Below are 16,127 nucleotides of genomic sequence, written 5' to 3'. Positions count from 1 at the left end.
CTCCCGTTATCTATTTTCTTAGATCGACTTAAACTGCCGCAACATATTATCTTTCTTCTTTTCTTTTCTTTTCTTTTCTTTTCTTTTCTTTTCTTTTCTTTTCTTTTCTTTTCTTTTCTTTTCTTTTCTTTTCTTTTCTTTTCTTTTCTTTTCTTTTCTTTTCTTTTCTTTTCTTTTCTTTTCTTTTCTTTTCTTTTCTTTTCTTTTCTTTTCTTTTCTTTTCTTTTCTTTTCTTTTCTTTTCTTTTCTTTTCTTTTCTTTTCTTTTCTTTTCTTTTCTTTTCTTTTCTTTTCTTTTCTTTTCTTTTCTTTTCTTTTCTTTTCTTTTCTTTTCTTTTCTTTTCTTTTCTTTTCTTTTCTTTTCTTTTCTTTTCTTTTCTTTTCTTTTCTTTTCTTTTCTTTTCTTTTCTTTTCTTTTCTTTTCTTTTCTTTTCTTTTCTTTTCTTTTCTTTTCTTTTCTTTTCTTTTCTTTTCTTTTCTTTTCTTTTCTTTTCTTTTCTTTTCTTTTCTTTTCTTTTCTTTTCTTTTCTTTTGATCTTTTAAAGCCCTAAATCGCTGGCTATTATATTTTGTACACTCAATTACTCTGTAAGTCATAAGTACATATGTTTTACAACGTTATTTGTCATATTTCAGTTAAACCCCAGAAAAGCCAGAAATATATTTGCAGCGTGTTTTAACGCATCCCTGGCAAAGATCTCAAAAACGAGTTGCGACACAATTTAAAGCGACAAATAGCACCGCGTGTCTCGTTGTGGTAACACACGGTTCGCCAGCTTTTTAAAAGCGCTCTCCGTTTGCTTTTTCCTCTCTTCCCTGTCTCTTCGTTTTTTTCTTCACGAGCAAAACCATTTTCGCGAGGACGAGAGTACGGAAATGACGTACTGGCAATTTTGTTTTGTGATAATACAAGCAGCTCGGTTTCAGTGAATTAAACTTGGCCCCAAGCTTCTACTTATCCCTACCTTCCTTTCCTTTATTTTCCCTTCTATATCGGTTTTGCGGTTTTCCACATTTCCATCACAATAAACCATGTTTTTTCTCGATTTTACATGTTAGCCAATGATTCACGGCAAAAGCGTCGACTGTAAAAATATTTGTAGTTGCAATAGCAACAAGTATGTTTTCTCAAATAGAAAATATTGGGAGCGTACACGCTGGCAAAACAATTCATGAATAGCTCGTCCTCTGCTTGTTATTTGTTTCGATACTGTTAGCAAACAAATTCATGAAACATACTGGTATAGCGTAAAATGAACATAAAAGTTTTGCGTACACTTGAGAGCTGAACTTTGGCTGTTATACGTATATTATATATATACGCACACAGTTATGTATATGTATATATATATAGAAAATTCCTTAGAACTTTGAGCTTAATAACATATTAAAATCATTAACATTAAGGAGGTGAACTTTACTTACTAATTACCAAAGTTTCTTCCGCCAAATAATACATAAAAATTGAAAAAGATAATGTAACTAGTTTTAACTTTTTTTTGTGTTATAATTTGAATCACTCGATTTATCCGACTGAGGATGGTCGATCGCAATCTCAATTTATACATATTCTCATCGCATGAAATAGATCACATGAGGGATTTTCAAAAGTCGATGGAATATTAATGGCGATTAATTATTTACAGGTGTATTCTGTGCGGCTAGAGCAGTCTCCTAATGAATGATTGAGTACCAGGAATGTTAGCGGTAAACAGGATTACGGCTATGAATGATTCTCTAATGTGTATATTAGAGATGAATTTGATAATTTATCCTCATAATATGCAATCCGCTTTTAAGTGGAAATCATAATTAACAATTTCTGTTTGATCAAATATGAAGAGCAGATAAATCGATACGCTTAAATCAATATCAGAATTTCTTAACATTTTTATCAAATATTTTAGCACTTTTCCAATTTAATATAAAATAATATAGAATAACATAACTGTCATTTCTTTATAAAGCGAAAGAAACTTGGGACAACCTAATAGGAATTTACTTTTATTATCCATTATAAAAATGGATTGTTAATCCTCTAGGAGATACGAACAATATAATTGCAATTAATAAGGAATAAGCTAGCATAACTTAAACCAGCTTTTGCAGAAAGCTATTAGCTGAAGATGTTTATTAAACAATGACAACATGAATTTTCTTAAGTACCCCATTTGCTACTTAATCTACTTCGTAAGTACTGTGTGTCCTAGCCTTCAAAGGATGCAATTTTAACCAGAATGTTTCACATTACCTACAATTACCGTATTGTTTCCTTGTAATATAATTTATATTTACATTATCTACGTTACGTTACATTCTACGCGTTAATGTAATGTGATTTTTATTTCTAATCGAAGTTATTTAAAATTTGTAGTATCTGAATAAAAAATTAACAGCCTGCAAAAACTTCACAGAAGCATTAGTATCTTCGAAACTATTGAATTCAAATGGCTAATATTCTTTAACAATATGCACTCGACGACGTTTATCGAGAGAAGTATGTGACGTAATAGTTAAACTTTCAATTCATATACATATATCGTTTATGAAAAAGTAGTCATTCTGCTTTTGTGATCTGTGACACACTATAAATTCTCATAAGCTAACTAACGCGTAATCTTCTGTAACGTATTAATATAATATAGGTATGTATATCTCGACTTTGAGCAACCAATTGGTGATAAATAAGCTTTAGTACATACACGTACTTTCTTACACGTAACAAGAGACCAGTTAACATCTCTGCTCTTAAAAGAAAAACGAAAGAAACTGTGAAAAGCTGCAGAGTTCAGGTCGAATAACACCAGCTCAGATAAATGACCCTCTAACTTACCTTTGTCCTCATCGACGTCAGTGATTTTAAAGCTAGTTATAAAGTGCACTTCTCAGCCAGCGTCCACGGCAGTCAATATTATTTAACGGGTCTTAACGCGATGTAAAAAGGGAAAAAGGAGGAAAGAAGGAACAGGGAAGCAAAGAGAAGAAACGAATTTTTCATTTTCTCGAAACTGGATCAAGTTTCAGGCTGCTCGCCAAAGAGTCTGTAGCTAACGAGACAAGATTAGACAAACCGCGCTTTAAAATTTCCACAGAACTATAATAATCCTCGAAATCAATACGATTCGTCGATCCATCGCCTGATTAAAAAATGAGATAGGATGAAGCTCACTAGTCGGCCTTTGAACTTTCAATAGTGCTTACGGCTCGTATACTCTAGTTTGAATGCTACAATGTAAGCCAAGTCAGCTGTAACTAGCGTTCGCGTGATTGTCGCTATCTATTATTCACGCGTTACACGTTCACCAGACAAACGCGTCTACCGGTTGACATTGTTTTCTGTCCTGAGTTTCAAAGCAATTATGTTGCTTCGTGTAATCAAATCTCGCCAAACTAACGATAAGTTCTTGTTTGATCTTACACAGTTACTAAAACTATACAAGTTAAACCAATCTAGCCTAAACAAGTAATGTCGTTATATATTCTTTTTTAAATCTATATATTGTTTAATAAATCGTGGTTAGGATATAGTAGCTGACAAAAATATTCGGACAAATATATTTGTAGAAACATTTTAGGAGTGTATTATGCATAGTGGCACCATTTAATACTGTACTGTGACTATCATGGTCGTGTTGGTATTATTCGAAACTAATCTGAAAATCTGTATGGAATTTGTAAGATATTTAGTACGAGTACTGTGCATTACTGATATGTACACAACCGAGACGAGATAACGAAGGTATTGCTCTCCATCGTTCATCGCTACGCGTTGCCAATAGCAACGTATAATGCATATATATCTCGCAAAGACCATAAAAGTACCCAATGGAACCACGTTTAATATTTGATAATAATGTCCCATTACAGTTTCGTCATTTTCAATTAATTAAACACGATCCTCTCTTTAAAAATTAGAAGATAAAATACGTAATACAAATCTACTCGAAATCTTTTAAACCTTACGGACGACTACTTATGGTCTTTAAAAGCAGCAGGGATTAGCAGAATATTAACTGCGGATTTTTCTTGGACCGCAGCATGCAATATGGAATATGGTTATTAAAATGTACACTGAAAATTTCATATCCATAAGATACTCGTGCTTGTAGAACCTTGAAAATGAATTCTTAACCCAAATAGTCGACCGCGATACTCGGGAAATTTTGTGAAGCTGACGTCAATACCAATATGTACCGTCGTTGTGCTATTATTTCGTGATAAGCCGTATTGATTGCACTTCCATTTCACGGAATTAATTTTTCCACACAAAAAGTGATAACGATAATCGAAAAAAGAAAAATATACTACCACTTTTCGTATCAGCATACACAAGCGCACTCGATTTTACACGAGTATACAATTTGCAAATTCGACGGAACGATCGGATTTAATTATTTTTTCGATATTTCAGGCATCAAGTTCTATTTACACATCGAACGTTGAAATACGGCGAAATACAAAATGTACAAACCACTCTGGACATTAATTAACTTTAAACGTTATTGATTAATTAAAGAAACCAACCATTGTGTTGATTTTTACATTTTGAAAAATTGTTATCCACTTTTGCTTTGTTTAAAAATTGAAAAAAAAAATACGTTTATTGTAAGTCACGAGTATCTCTTTTATTTATTTAAACTTTAGATCAAATATTACAATTTATAAATATATCATTTATTTAGATATACTTGTAATATCTGTTTTATAAGTTTCTACAACCATTTATCTATTTATCTATTTTATTTGCACATAATCTTTAAAGACTGATTTTGTAAAGAATAAAAAATTGTGATTCTATTTAAAAACGATCGTGTCAGACTCAAGTGATAAGCGATATATATTTCAGCGATATATATATTCAGATTTCACCATCACATAAACGGTGCATAAACGGTGCTATTGGAAACGTTTCACAATGGACGTCTTACAAGCGCCTGCGATGTCCGTCATATGTAAAGCTATACCACTGAATCACGGCCGACATTTAGTGATTAAGGTCGATCACTTAGAGCTGTTAATCCGACATAATGGCGAGCAATACATCGAAGACATTATTGGAAACACAGTTACAGTTCAATTTCATTGAGCTTATTTGCAAATAAATGTGTACAATATATTTTAGAGGTTTTAAATATTATTGCTGACTAAACTTCGCGTCTGCGCATCATCTTTCTTTAACTTTTTTTGCATTTTCTTATCGACGCATGAAGACGAAATGCGTAAATTTTATTATTTATTTAAACATTACTATATTGTGCTCAAAGTAGCGGAATATCGTTTTATTATCAATATATGAAGAACTAAAAGAATTAAAAAAGAATTAAAAAAATATGTAGTTCAATCAATACTTCGTGTATTTTTCTATCTCCACAAGACAATATCCGGACGCTTACAGTTACGCTTACAGTATCAACAAAGATTTGTCCAGCCATACGGAATAAGTCGTACTCGGTAAAAGTTTAAAAGTATTAACCGCACGAACTCCAGAAACACTTTTCAAGTAACTTTCGAACCAATAAATCCCCGAACTAAGAACTGTCATATTTCGTCTCTATTTATCGAATATTGTTAGAAAATGCAACAAAAAAAAAAAAAGAAGTTAAATAGAAAAAGTACTTGGAAACTTAAAAGAAAAAATCTCGAAAAATCTCTTAATACTTTTTACTGTCGTCTTGAGACGCACCATATGTTAAGCTTCTTCGTAGTTACAACTTTTACCGCAGATGTAACGAACTGACAAATGCTTCGAATGGCGCGCGCGCGTCGACGCCTACACTTAAATTTTAAATAAATGTTTTTAAATAAATGTTTAAAATAATACATTAAATGTATCAACTTTGTTGCGCAGTTTCATTTAATTTCTTACGATATGGAGGGTTTAATTACGTTTAAGATATCTATTTGAATCTTTTAAATTCGAAGTTTTTTAAAAAATTACCCTAAACTTTATAAAATTAAATCGTCTTTCCACTTTGTTGTATCATAAAACAGTTACTTAAATTCAAACCTTACCGTCGTCTTAAAATATTCTATATTTTCCTCGTCTTAAAAAATCTCCCTACAGAAAGAATAAAGAAGAATAAATTCCCATACGTTAAATTTCGCGTGATTGATGGAATACATAACGATAACGAGAACTAACTAGCGACAACAAGCAACCATTAGCAAGGACAACTGGCGACTATAACTGTCGTCTCTATGATGTATGGCGACTAAGGAGAACAGCCAGCAACTACGGATTACATGTAACAACCAACTGCCCCACTTCTAAAAGGCAACTAACTTGCAAACCCTTTGATGGTTTCTGTAGCGTGATATACCCCTTGAACGTGGTTAAAGAATGTGGTCGCCGCTGGACGGCCGTTTGACAGCAGAGCGATCTCGCCAATTCAAAGCTTGACATTACAAACTACCGAGAATCATTAGGCTCGTTATCGAGCATCTAGCTTTCAGAAGGTGCTTTATCATATGATATGACTTCACGATATTCTTATAGCAAGAAGAATAGCCAACCTCTAACAAAACAAATTTTTACTAAGTGCTGCATGTGAGCTGCAGGCCGGCCTACTAGGGAAATTTGACGAATGAATAAACTAAAATATATACGAATATATTCGTTATATCATAAAATGCCCGCATTGTGTTCTCTAACACCATAGAGGAAACTAAATTTATATATTAAAAAATTGGAATACCTGTTATAAGAGAGTTAATTAAATTCTAACCTATCGATGACTCCATAAAAACCTTTATTTCCTAAAAATGTATATCTTTCAAATTCTCCTTAGAAAGTATCATAGAGAAAATATGAAACCTGAAAAGTACATCACGCTGATGCCTCGATCAACCCTCGTGCTTCGCAGTCCATGTGTCCGAGCGATGAATTCCCTCCAAACAAGGAAAAACCAAAGGGTGGTCTTCTTCGAAGGACGTGAGAGGGTAAGGGAAGCAACGGGAACGATGATCACGCGATATACTGGCGGCGTACGTATAGAACGGCTGTTGCGAGAGAGTTCGCAAGAAACAAGAAGAAAAAAGGAATCGTAGGCCGACGCGACTATACGCTGTCGACGGACAAACAGCGACTGAGCCTAACTGAAACGAACTCTGTCGCAGTATGAGCACGGGCTACGTTCGCGGGTCGATCGAACACGTTCTGCGTCTCTCCTCGGCACCGGCGTCAAAACCACCCCCGACGAGCGCAACGCACTGGTGCACCTGCAATATTAACCACTGGTCTTTCCTTTTTCGCGCGATATTATATCAGCACCTATGATACCATTTCAAAGACCGCAATCAAAACATTAAATACCGCATTAAAGCCATACAATAATTCGCAATATTCATTCGTAAACGTTATTGTATATGTGCTTAATTAATCGTTATTATGTTTCGAATGATTTACTACCTCGTATTCCATAAGCAGATATATGGTTCATTTTCACCTCAAGTACGATATAATTTGTAACAAATATTTATAATTCACAATGTAAAATATTTATAATTCATTGGAAATATTTTTCTATCACGGTATAGTGGTCAAATTTCACAAGTGGTTAAATCACAAACATGTGGTAGTCAGAAGCTATACTCACGACATGACAAATCATGAAGATGTCAAGAAAAATGGCGTCCGTCCATATATATTCAAACGCAACGAACAAGTTCGAACTTTTCGAGAAGAAACGATTTGTTCGATAACATCTGTCGCGAGCTTCTCTTCCTTTAACGATAACAATTGACAACTAAAGCTCGAGAGGCTCGTAAGGATGAACAGCGACGAGTATCTAGAAGCTATGTACTCACCTGGACAAGGAGACTCCAACACCAAGGACGTTGGAAGTTTCGAGAAGCGAAGATGGAAACTGAAGTAGCACGTCAAGTCAACTCCGGCGAAAACTGCTAAAGAAAGAAAAATCCAACTAATTTGTTTCCAACAATAAAATGAAATTAATTTGTTTCACAAATTATTAACTGGATATTATTCAAAAATTATTCAAAATTCGCTTGATTGATTCACGGCCCGGGACATTTGGGTCATACCATTTTGGTAATGGACGAAAATGGCAGAAGGAAGAACGACCGTTTTTTTCATATTTCTCTTTCCCCGGGAAACGATGGAATGCCCGAGCACCTTGTTTCATTTCTTCTCGACATCAATTTCAATCTTTTTAAACGAAATATAATCTGAACGATGAAAAGTTCATTCAAATAATGCTCCGCACCAGACACTCACGAAAATTAAGAAGAAACACGGAAAATTCGCGAATAAAACGGATTTCTTTGTTCCAGTGAGATAATAAACCTCGTTCACGTATTGGTTTTTAAAATCAATATATCCACCAATGTGCACTCGTTTAACAAGGGTGATGGAACGTGCCAAAAATCTCTCAAGGGGGTCTTGGCAACGGAAGAGTCGAAAACGTCACAATTATGAATGAAAAATTCGAATAGTTGCTGATTTTACAGTCGAAACCGATAAAGAACTCCAGATATTCCCCCAATTAATTTACAATAAATTCGCGAAAATGATCGATTGCTGACGTCATTGTATTCTAGAAAGATTGTAAAACGATAAGAATTTATTGAAAAAACTTATATTCGATGATAACACTTTTAATAAGAGTACTAAGAGGAGCGATTCTGTACTCACCTTCCTGTCTCGAAGTACCGAACGCAATTAACCGTCCGCCCAGGATGGAACCGTTCGGAACTTTTGTAAGTCACTGCACGGCCGCTGCTTATGGTGGAAATGTAATAGATATAAGTACAGAGCGCGTGAGCGAACTAAAAACGCGATAGAGAAGTAGAGAGAGGATGTTCCGTCCTTGTCTAACGACGCGCGCTTGTACAGGAAATATGTAACAGCGGTATACGAGCAGCGTCAGTGTCCACTAGTGTGCATGCCTGATTAAACAAGGACAGGAAGTATCTATACATGGTGTTCTCTTTCTATTTCCATGTTGCATCCATCTTACTATACAGTACACACACTCAGCTATTCTATCATTATATTTGTGCGTTGCTTATGTGTGAACCAAACATTTCCATGGCAACAAATCGTTTGTCTCTTGTTTGATGCACGGTTTTCAACGGAGTTGAAAGAATTTTTTAAGAGAAACGTAATGGACGGGTTGTTTTTAAAGTAATAAACGGAAATTCTCGTATCCATTGAGAAACGATAGGCGATTTGAAAGTGTCACTATGAACGGTGATTTATCGATGCAATGTAGTATGAATAAGATATTTTATAATCTGCGAAAAAAGGTAAGGAATATTCTAGATTTTAGATTTTAGATTTTAGATTTTAGATTTTAGATTTTAGATTTTAGATTTTAGATTTTAGATTTTAGAATTTCCACGTCACAGACGTGTGTGTTTTGTTATTTGATTTGTAATATTGCTGCAGTTCTCTTAATAGCTGTTCGTTTCATGCGATACTCGCACATAGTATCTATGACTTTTGCTTCTAACAATTTTTATAATTAGGCTGTATCAAATATTTTTAACGTTCGTGTTTCATGAAAAATCATGTGTAACTCGTTGAATTCGCAAATGTAACAAAAAATTACATGAAAAAACTTATATTATTGTAATGAAAAAATAATTATATTAGGAGGAGAGTCGTATTTCGGAACGTCATCGCAACATATTATACCTTGTATGTGATTATTTGGAACACAATGGGTGAGTATATTATAATTAAAATATATTCCTAGTTCCAATTCTCTTGAATAGTGTCAGTGACCAATCGAAATAGAAATCAGTGGACATCGTGGAAAGAGAAGGCGAAACCAAATTTGAAAATTCGACATCGGTAATTCAGTAGTTAAGAATAACTCAATCGATAATGTAGATTAACTAGTTATAAACAAATATATGAAATATAAATTCAAATTATTCTTATCCATCTAAAAATTGGAAATTAAAGAGCAGAAGACAAGAAATTATCTTCGAGGATTTATATAGTAAATACATTCTTTTGCCCGTCTTACCTAGAGATAAAACAGTTGTTTGATGGTTATCTTATAGTGTTCAGTCATTGCGAAAAATATTTTTAATCAGTTAAAAACTATAATTAATTAAAAACTACATTTTTTTAGGTATATAGACATTAGCGATGTATTATTCCGGGAAGCTCGTCTGTCTCCCGAACATCGGGTCTGCGACAACATCGATTTGGAAATTATCGTTGCAGAGTATGAAAATTATTACAAGATGAAATTTCAAAAATATCCCATATTGTGTAAGAAAATAACTGGAAGGGAAATGACGAGGGAAGTGACAAATGCAAGCAAAACGTAAGAATTTAAATTATTTAACGATATTAAACGGTATTCAACGTGTATCCTATTCAACGGTATCGTATTCAACGTATCAAATTCAACGTATCGTATTACAATATGATCCAGTGTTTGTAGAAGTATTGAGACAAAAGCCAAATCTTTTAGTAAACAAGCGAGAAGTGAGCCTGTGAAAGAGACGAATCTACAGCAGAAGATAACTGATGACAATACGAATCATATTAATCTCGCAATGACAGTGACGTCAATATTCCCCAATGAGAGTGATGGACGTTCATCAGAAGAGCTATTTAACGTCCCAATGGAACAATCCATGCAATCGAAGATATTGAAATGCATTGAAAAGCTTTATTCAGATAATACGGAATTACGAAAGATTGCTGAGGACGTCTCATGCGTAAGTTATTTTCGATTAATATACGTATCGTAAAGCTTTTAAACGATAAAATTCCCGTCGATAAATCGTCCAACGTATATCGACGATGACGTGATTTCGGTAACGCTTCAAATATCAAATTACGTAACGCTTACTTAATATAGAGAAGACGCCATTTTATCTTTGTATATCTTTGTATCGTCACAGGAGATCGTAGTAAACAAATTAAATGTACATTGGGATGACGTTATAGGCCTAGAAGAATGTAAAACCGCTGTTAAGGAGGCCGTTGTGTATCCCCTTAAGTATCCTATCTCTTTTGATGGCCCGTTTTCCCCATGGAAAGGTATTTTGCTGTACGGCCCACCTGGTACAGGTAAGATACTCGTATTCTTTTCATTTCTGTACGTGTTTACAAGAAATATACAAAACAGGGAAAACGAAGTTAGCGAAGGCAGTCGCGACAGAATGCCATTGCACCTTTTTTAACATAACTGCCAGCTGATTGGTCAGCAAATGGAGAGGCGATTCCGAGAAGTATAACGTGTAAGTTGCTTTGTCTATGTAAGTTTCTTTGTTCCTTTGTCTATGAAGGAGAGATTCTAGGTATAAAATTTTTATTTTTCGTCATTTATATATAAATAGAATAGTTGTTTGGAAAACGAAATGATATCATATTCGCGATGAGGCAATGAATTTAAGGAATTTCGAATATAATATTTAATGAATAATACATTTGTTAAACTGAACAGGTTTTATTTGAACTTGCCTATAGTCATTCGCCTACAATTATTTTTATCGACGAGATTGACTGGATCGCCACAAATAAAGGAGACTGTATATTGTCTGAACCTGCAAAGAGATTCAGATCAGAACTTCTTTCTAGATTGGATGGATTAGTGTCTAATGAGAATTCTAATGTAGTTCTTCTGGCTACAACTAATTCCCCTTGGTACGTATATCACGTTATTTCAATGTTTTCTAAGTAGAAAATATCGTAATATTTCTCCAAATTCCAAATATGTTATTGTGTTGTTTGAAGTATTCCTTCATTATTATTAGTATAATAGAACGATAATATTTATTGTAAATATGTTATTAGGGGCATTGATGCAGCTTTACTCAGGCGTCTCGAAAAGCAAATATACGTATCATTACCCAATGAAGTTGCTCGACTTGGTATATTCAAATTATACCTTAGCAACCACTTATTAGAAAATACAGATATTGTAAACCACATAGTAAAATGTACTGAAAGATATTCTTGTGCAGATATAAAATTGCTTTGTAAGCAAGCGTGGCTACTAGAAATAAGCCCGATATGGAGGAGACTTGAAAAGAAAGAAACACCTGTTACCACTTTGAAATATGAATTAAAAAGTTATGAAATATTAGCAAAATTGTTAAAAAAAATGTCACCTACAGTTATGCAAATAGATAAATATGATACGCGGAACAAATAAATACGCAATCGTAATGACAGATATTGAAAAATATAAATAAATGGATTATCGTTCGAGAAATCATTCGCATGTGTGTGCATGTGTGTATGCGCGCATGTGTGTGCGCGCATGTGTGTCGTGTGTGTCATGTGTGTGTGCGTGTGTGTGCGCGCACACGCTATAGGCTAAGTTTAAAATGTTCGGTTGTATTATATCCTTGTATTATATATGTCGGAGATGAAAGGAAAACCGGAGCCTTCCCTTTGCAATTTTGAGGAAGCCTTCTAATGCTTTAGCCTAGATTTTATCATAACTGTAATTAAGCAATTGTCATTTGTAATTGTTTGATATTTGTGAAAGCGAAAGTGAGTTCGAGGTGACAACTGGTCGCCGAACGTAGCCACGGTCACGGGATAAACGTTTTGCCTGACGAAGGTGTGGATCGGTTGTATTGTTCTCCCTAGAAATCGCATAGAATTGTACTTTAGAGATGTCGATATAATGGGACACACGTTGTATTAGGAATCAATCTCCAGACAGAAACTGCCTAGTAACGGCGTTTGAATCTTTCTCGATGTTTCCAAAGAGTATACAACAAACTTTTGACAGAAATTGCCTAGCAACAACGATTGGAACCTTCTCGATGTTTCCAGCGAGCATATAACAAACAAATGCAGTCGGATAGCGAAAAAGATTTTCATCAGATATTCATTCGTGTGATCGCCTTGGAAAGTGATACATCGAGCAATTTACCGAGTGTCTCAGCAATTGTATTCTGTGTTTAAAATTATTCTACACATAGTAAAGAGTTATCCCGTTGACCGTGGATTCGTTTGAACCCCGGAACATTGTTAATAGCGTTAATTAAATTCATTATTCGTGAAACCTATCGATCGTTAATCTCATTATACGTTAAATTCATTATTCGTAAGACATATTATTCGTTCCTCTTATTGTTCGTTAAACTTATTAATCTTTAATCTAATTATTAGTTAAACTTATCGTTTGTTAATTTTATTATTTATTAAACTCATTATTCATAATATTTTGTAAAATCTTGTTTATTCGCGTAAATATATTCTCTGTTTCGTAAAACAATGGCTAATTCAAACGAAGGATCATTACGCGCCTTAAATCCTAATGATAACCCGACATATATATGTGAGTGTATTTTATCAAAAATATGTTTTTTAGTTTTTCTTATCTTAGTAATTATTTTTAAAAAAATAAAGTCTTATATGAAAATAAAGCTGTTCTTTATTTCAAATAATTGAAGTAAATAAATACAATGAGTTTTATATTTTATTATATCTTATATTATCGTTATATTGTTATTGAAAAAATTGATATAATCAACACTTCTTCCTGTTCTCTTGATTGTTTCTTGCTTGTTTCAAACCATGATAATAACCTACAAAAGAAATAACATAGTCCATTGAAAATTTAATATACAATAAAATACTTATATGAAATAATTACCTGTGTGAAAACCACTAATATACCATGACATCAACATACTTGAAAGTGCGTCTGTATCATTATCTGGTAATCTAGTACATTTTATTAAAATTTCGTATTTTTTTTTTTTCCAAATAAAATGTTAAACTTATTCCAAATTACTTATTAATATTAGAAGTATTCAGCATTTCATTAGAATTTTTAAATTGTACTTACTCGGCCATTAATTATGGTGGTAAAGGAGGTGCAGGTGGCATTATATCAGTCATCGAATTGAAAGATGGTCCCGATATGAAGTGATGTGCACAATCCATTTTTTCTACATTATATTTTTTCGAATTTACATTTGTAGAAAAATTAGTCTCACAAGTCTCGTCGTTCTCTTCATTGAATTTCTCTTCCAAAGCTTTCTTTTGTTGTGCTATTTGACTTTGCAAACCTTCTGATTCTAAAAGAGAACTCAACTCGACTTTCTCTGTATTACCATAGCCTAAACACAGAGTAAAAGAAATTTTTGTCATTTAATAGAATGGCTGAGTGACATTCAGTTACTGTCCTTACAGGCAATGTACTAGAATTTCCCGTGCATAAATGTATATGTATAAATGTTTGCCTTGATATATGTAGTAATAATCACTCGTCTGATGAGGAGAATTATATTCCAAGCAGCTAATAATGAACAATAAGTAACATGCATGTTTATGGTTCATGACCCTATATCCCACGGGTCTCTCCATAGACATTGACAGGTACTCCTGCCGAGTTAAGAACCTGCTGAATGACACTGTGATAGACTATGCGAAAGCCTTTACTTCATATATATATATATGTATTTTTAGTACATTTCTTAATTGACATAACCATCATGCTAAAGGTATTACCTACAAATTTTACAACACACGTGCCATTGTTTTCGTAAATTTTTGATATTATAGCTTCATAAATTTCTCCATCCTCTGAGTATATTGCACGACAAGGTGCTCCTATGATCCATTTCTATAGAGAAAAGATGTGTATACAAATAAATATAAGTAAATAGCAAAATAAAATAATTTGCTTCTTAATCAATATATTTAATAATATTCTGTATCAAATTTGTAATATTCTATCAAAATCACAACCTTGTGTAATTTACTTGCGTGTTTAGGCTGCTTAAGATTTTGTAGGTTTTCTTTCGGTTGAGAATTTCCAACATCCATTCCCATTCGCTTGATAACTTCTTCTTTTGCTAAATTTATTGCTTTATCATATGCTTCTATTAATGCACTATCGTCCCAAACATTATCATTGGCTGTGTCTGTATCCTTTTGAGATAGCAAATTATACGTTATTAATATCGATACAAGTATTTTATTATCAAACTATTGCAAATTATCATATATGTCATTTTTCAAAAATTGACTAAAAGGTAATGGATACTGTTAATTACTATTATGCTAAGATCTTGTACTAAAATAATGTTAAAACCATTACGTTTCCATTACCATACATACGTTTCCATTTCCTCGTATAAAAAGAACATTCATATCATCTGCCATTTTAAAATAACATCATTTAAATATTGAATTTGCTTCTGAAATATTAATTTGTCTCATTTCTTTAACTCTAACACATTGTAAACAATGATGACATTATACCAACTATAATACTAAAAATCTATTCCCCATTCATTCGAAAGATTATTTTTTGAAGCAAGGTTAACATTGAATGTTCCCACACTTCAATAACTGTATTTTACTTTCTTTACAATATCTAACAATATATTAGAATACTATAAAAAAATATTGTATGCACAAAAAACTGTTTATAGCGAAATAGCAAAAGAATTAATCACATATTATAACTAAAACGAGATTGTTAAGTAGATTATATTATACTGCATATGCGTTAGTGTTTCAGCTGGTAAATATAGTTTTTATATCTGAAGATAAATAAGATTTAATTCTATAAAATTGCATAATGAATTATACATCTATTTATTACTATTCGTATTTCCCCTTAGTTGTATGTTGTCAATAGCATCAATCACGAACATATAAATAAATATAGAAGAAACCTCTATATGGTTTCTTCTATATGGAAATGAAAAGGGAAAAATGAACATGGAAGACAAGAAAGTTTTCTTCAGGTTTAGCGTATGCGTGATACGCTTTGAATGTCTCAGATAAAGATAAAGATACTCTGCTCATTTCTATTTGTTCCGCAGAACGAGAAATTTGTTGTCTTTCATATTGGTTTTTACGATTCAATTTTTGGGCAGTTTTCCCTAGCGAGTGTCGGTCCCTGTTTGATATAACCAGACCGTAATTTATACAGATATGTATTATAGATATATATTTGTAAAACTGAAATCAGATGAAATAAATGTTGCCTGAGGTTTTAAACGTTTAATAAAAACAATATTTCATTTGGAAAAAATGTAAGATATGTAAAATTACATATTGATCATTTTGCTGGTCTTGTATCATAAAACGTGTGGCCCGAAGAGCACGTGTCCGGTAGAGATACGTCACTTGTGTTAGGAACCGTTTTATAACCTATCACAGTA

At 33.1% G+C, this 16,127-nt stretch overlaps 2 protein-coding genes and 1 pseudogene across 5 annotated transcripts in view; 2 read left to right on the top strand and 1 right to left on the bottom strand.

Moving 5' to 3' along the window:
* LOC126877519 (omega-amidase NIT2-like) overlaps positions 1-16,127 on the top strand; it is a 61,817-nt gene that overhangs the window by 19,020 nt on the left and 26,670 nt on the right. The window lies entirely within an intron of this gene.
* LOC126877523 (katanin p60 ATPase-containing subunit A-like 2) lies at positions 9,126-13,370 on the top strand (annotated as a pseudogene).
* LOC126877521 (survival motor neuron protein-like) lies at positions 13,356-16,062 on the bottom strand. 3 transcript variants are annotated; one of them, XM_050640214.1, is made up of 6 exons: positions 15,221-15,556; positions 15,064-15,152; positions 14,701-14,883; positions 14,461-14,575; positions 13,601-14,069; positions 13,356-13,532 (listed from the first exon to the last, which is right to left on the bottom strand). In XM_050640214.1, the coding sequence occupies exons 2-5, from the start codon at positions 15,115-15,117 to the stop codon at positions 13,807-13,809; spliced, it is 615 nt and encodes a 204-aa protein (XP_050496171.1). In that variant the 5' UTR covers positions 15,118-15,152; positions 15,221-15,556; the 3' UTR covers positions 13,356-13,532; positions 13,601-13,806. The 3 variants fall into 3 exon arrangements, with proteins under 3 accessions (XP_050496171.1, XP_050496172.1, XP_050496173.1); XM_050640215.1 differs by having other exon boundaries at positions 15,073-15,152; XM_050640216.1 differs by lacking the exons at positions 15,064-15,152; positions 15,221-15,556 and adding an exon at positions 16,018-16,062.

The sequence above is a fragment of the Bombus huntii genome, unplaced genomic scaffold, assembly GCF_024542735.1.
Source record: "Bombus huntii isolate Logan2020A unplaced genomic scaffold, iyBomHunt1.1 ctg00000181.1, whole genome shotgun sequence".
NCBI lineage: Eukaryota > Metazoa > Arthropoda > Insecta > Hymenoptera > Apidae > Bombus > Bombus huntii.
The sequence above is the reverse complement of the archived record's forward strand: the minus strand, read 5'-3'. Positions and strand labels throughout refer to the sequence as shown.

Excerpts from the sequence above, each read along its gene's own strand:
- LOC126877521 (XM_050640214.1), bottom strand. The coding sequence starts at position 15,117 with ATGGCAGATGATATGAATGTTCTTTTTATACGAGGAAATGGAAACGTA. Across the intron at positions 14,884-15,063 it reads GAAATGGAAACGTATGTATG|GATACAGACACAGCCAATGA; the intron begins GTAATGGAAACG and ends CTATCTCAAAAG. Across the intron at positions 14,070-14,460 it reads GTGTGTTGTAAAATTTGTAG|GCTATGGTAATACAGAGAAA; the intron begins GTAATACCTTTA and ends CTCTGTGTTTAG.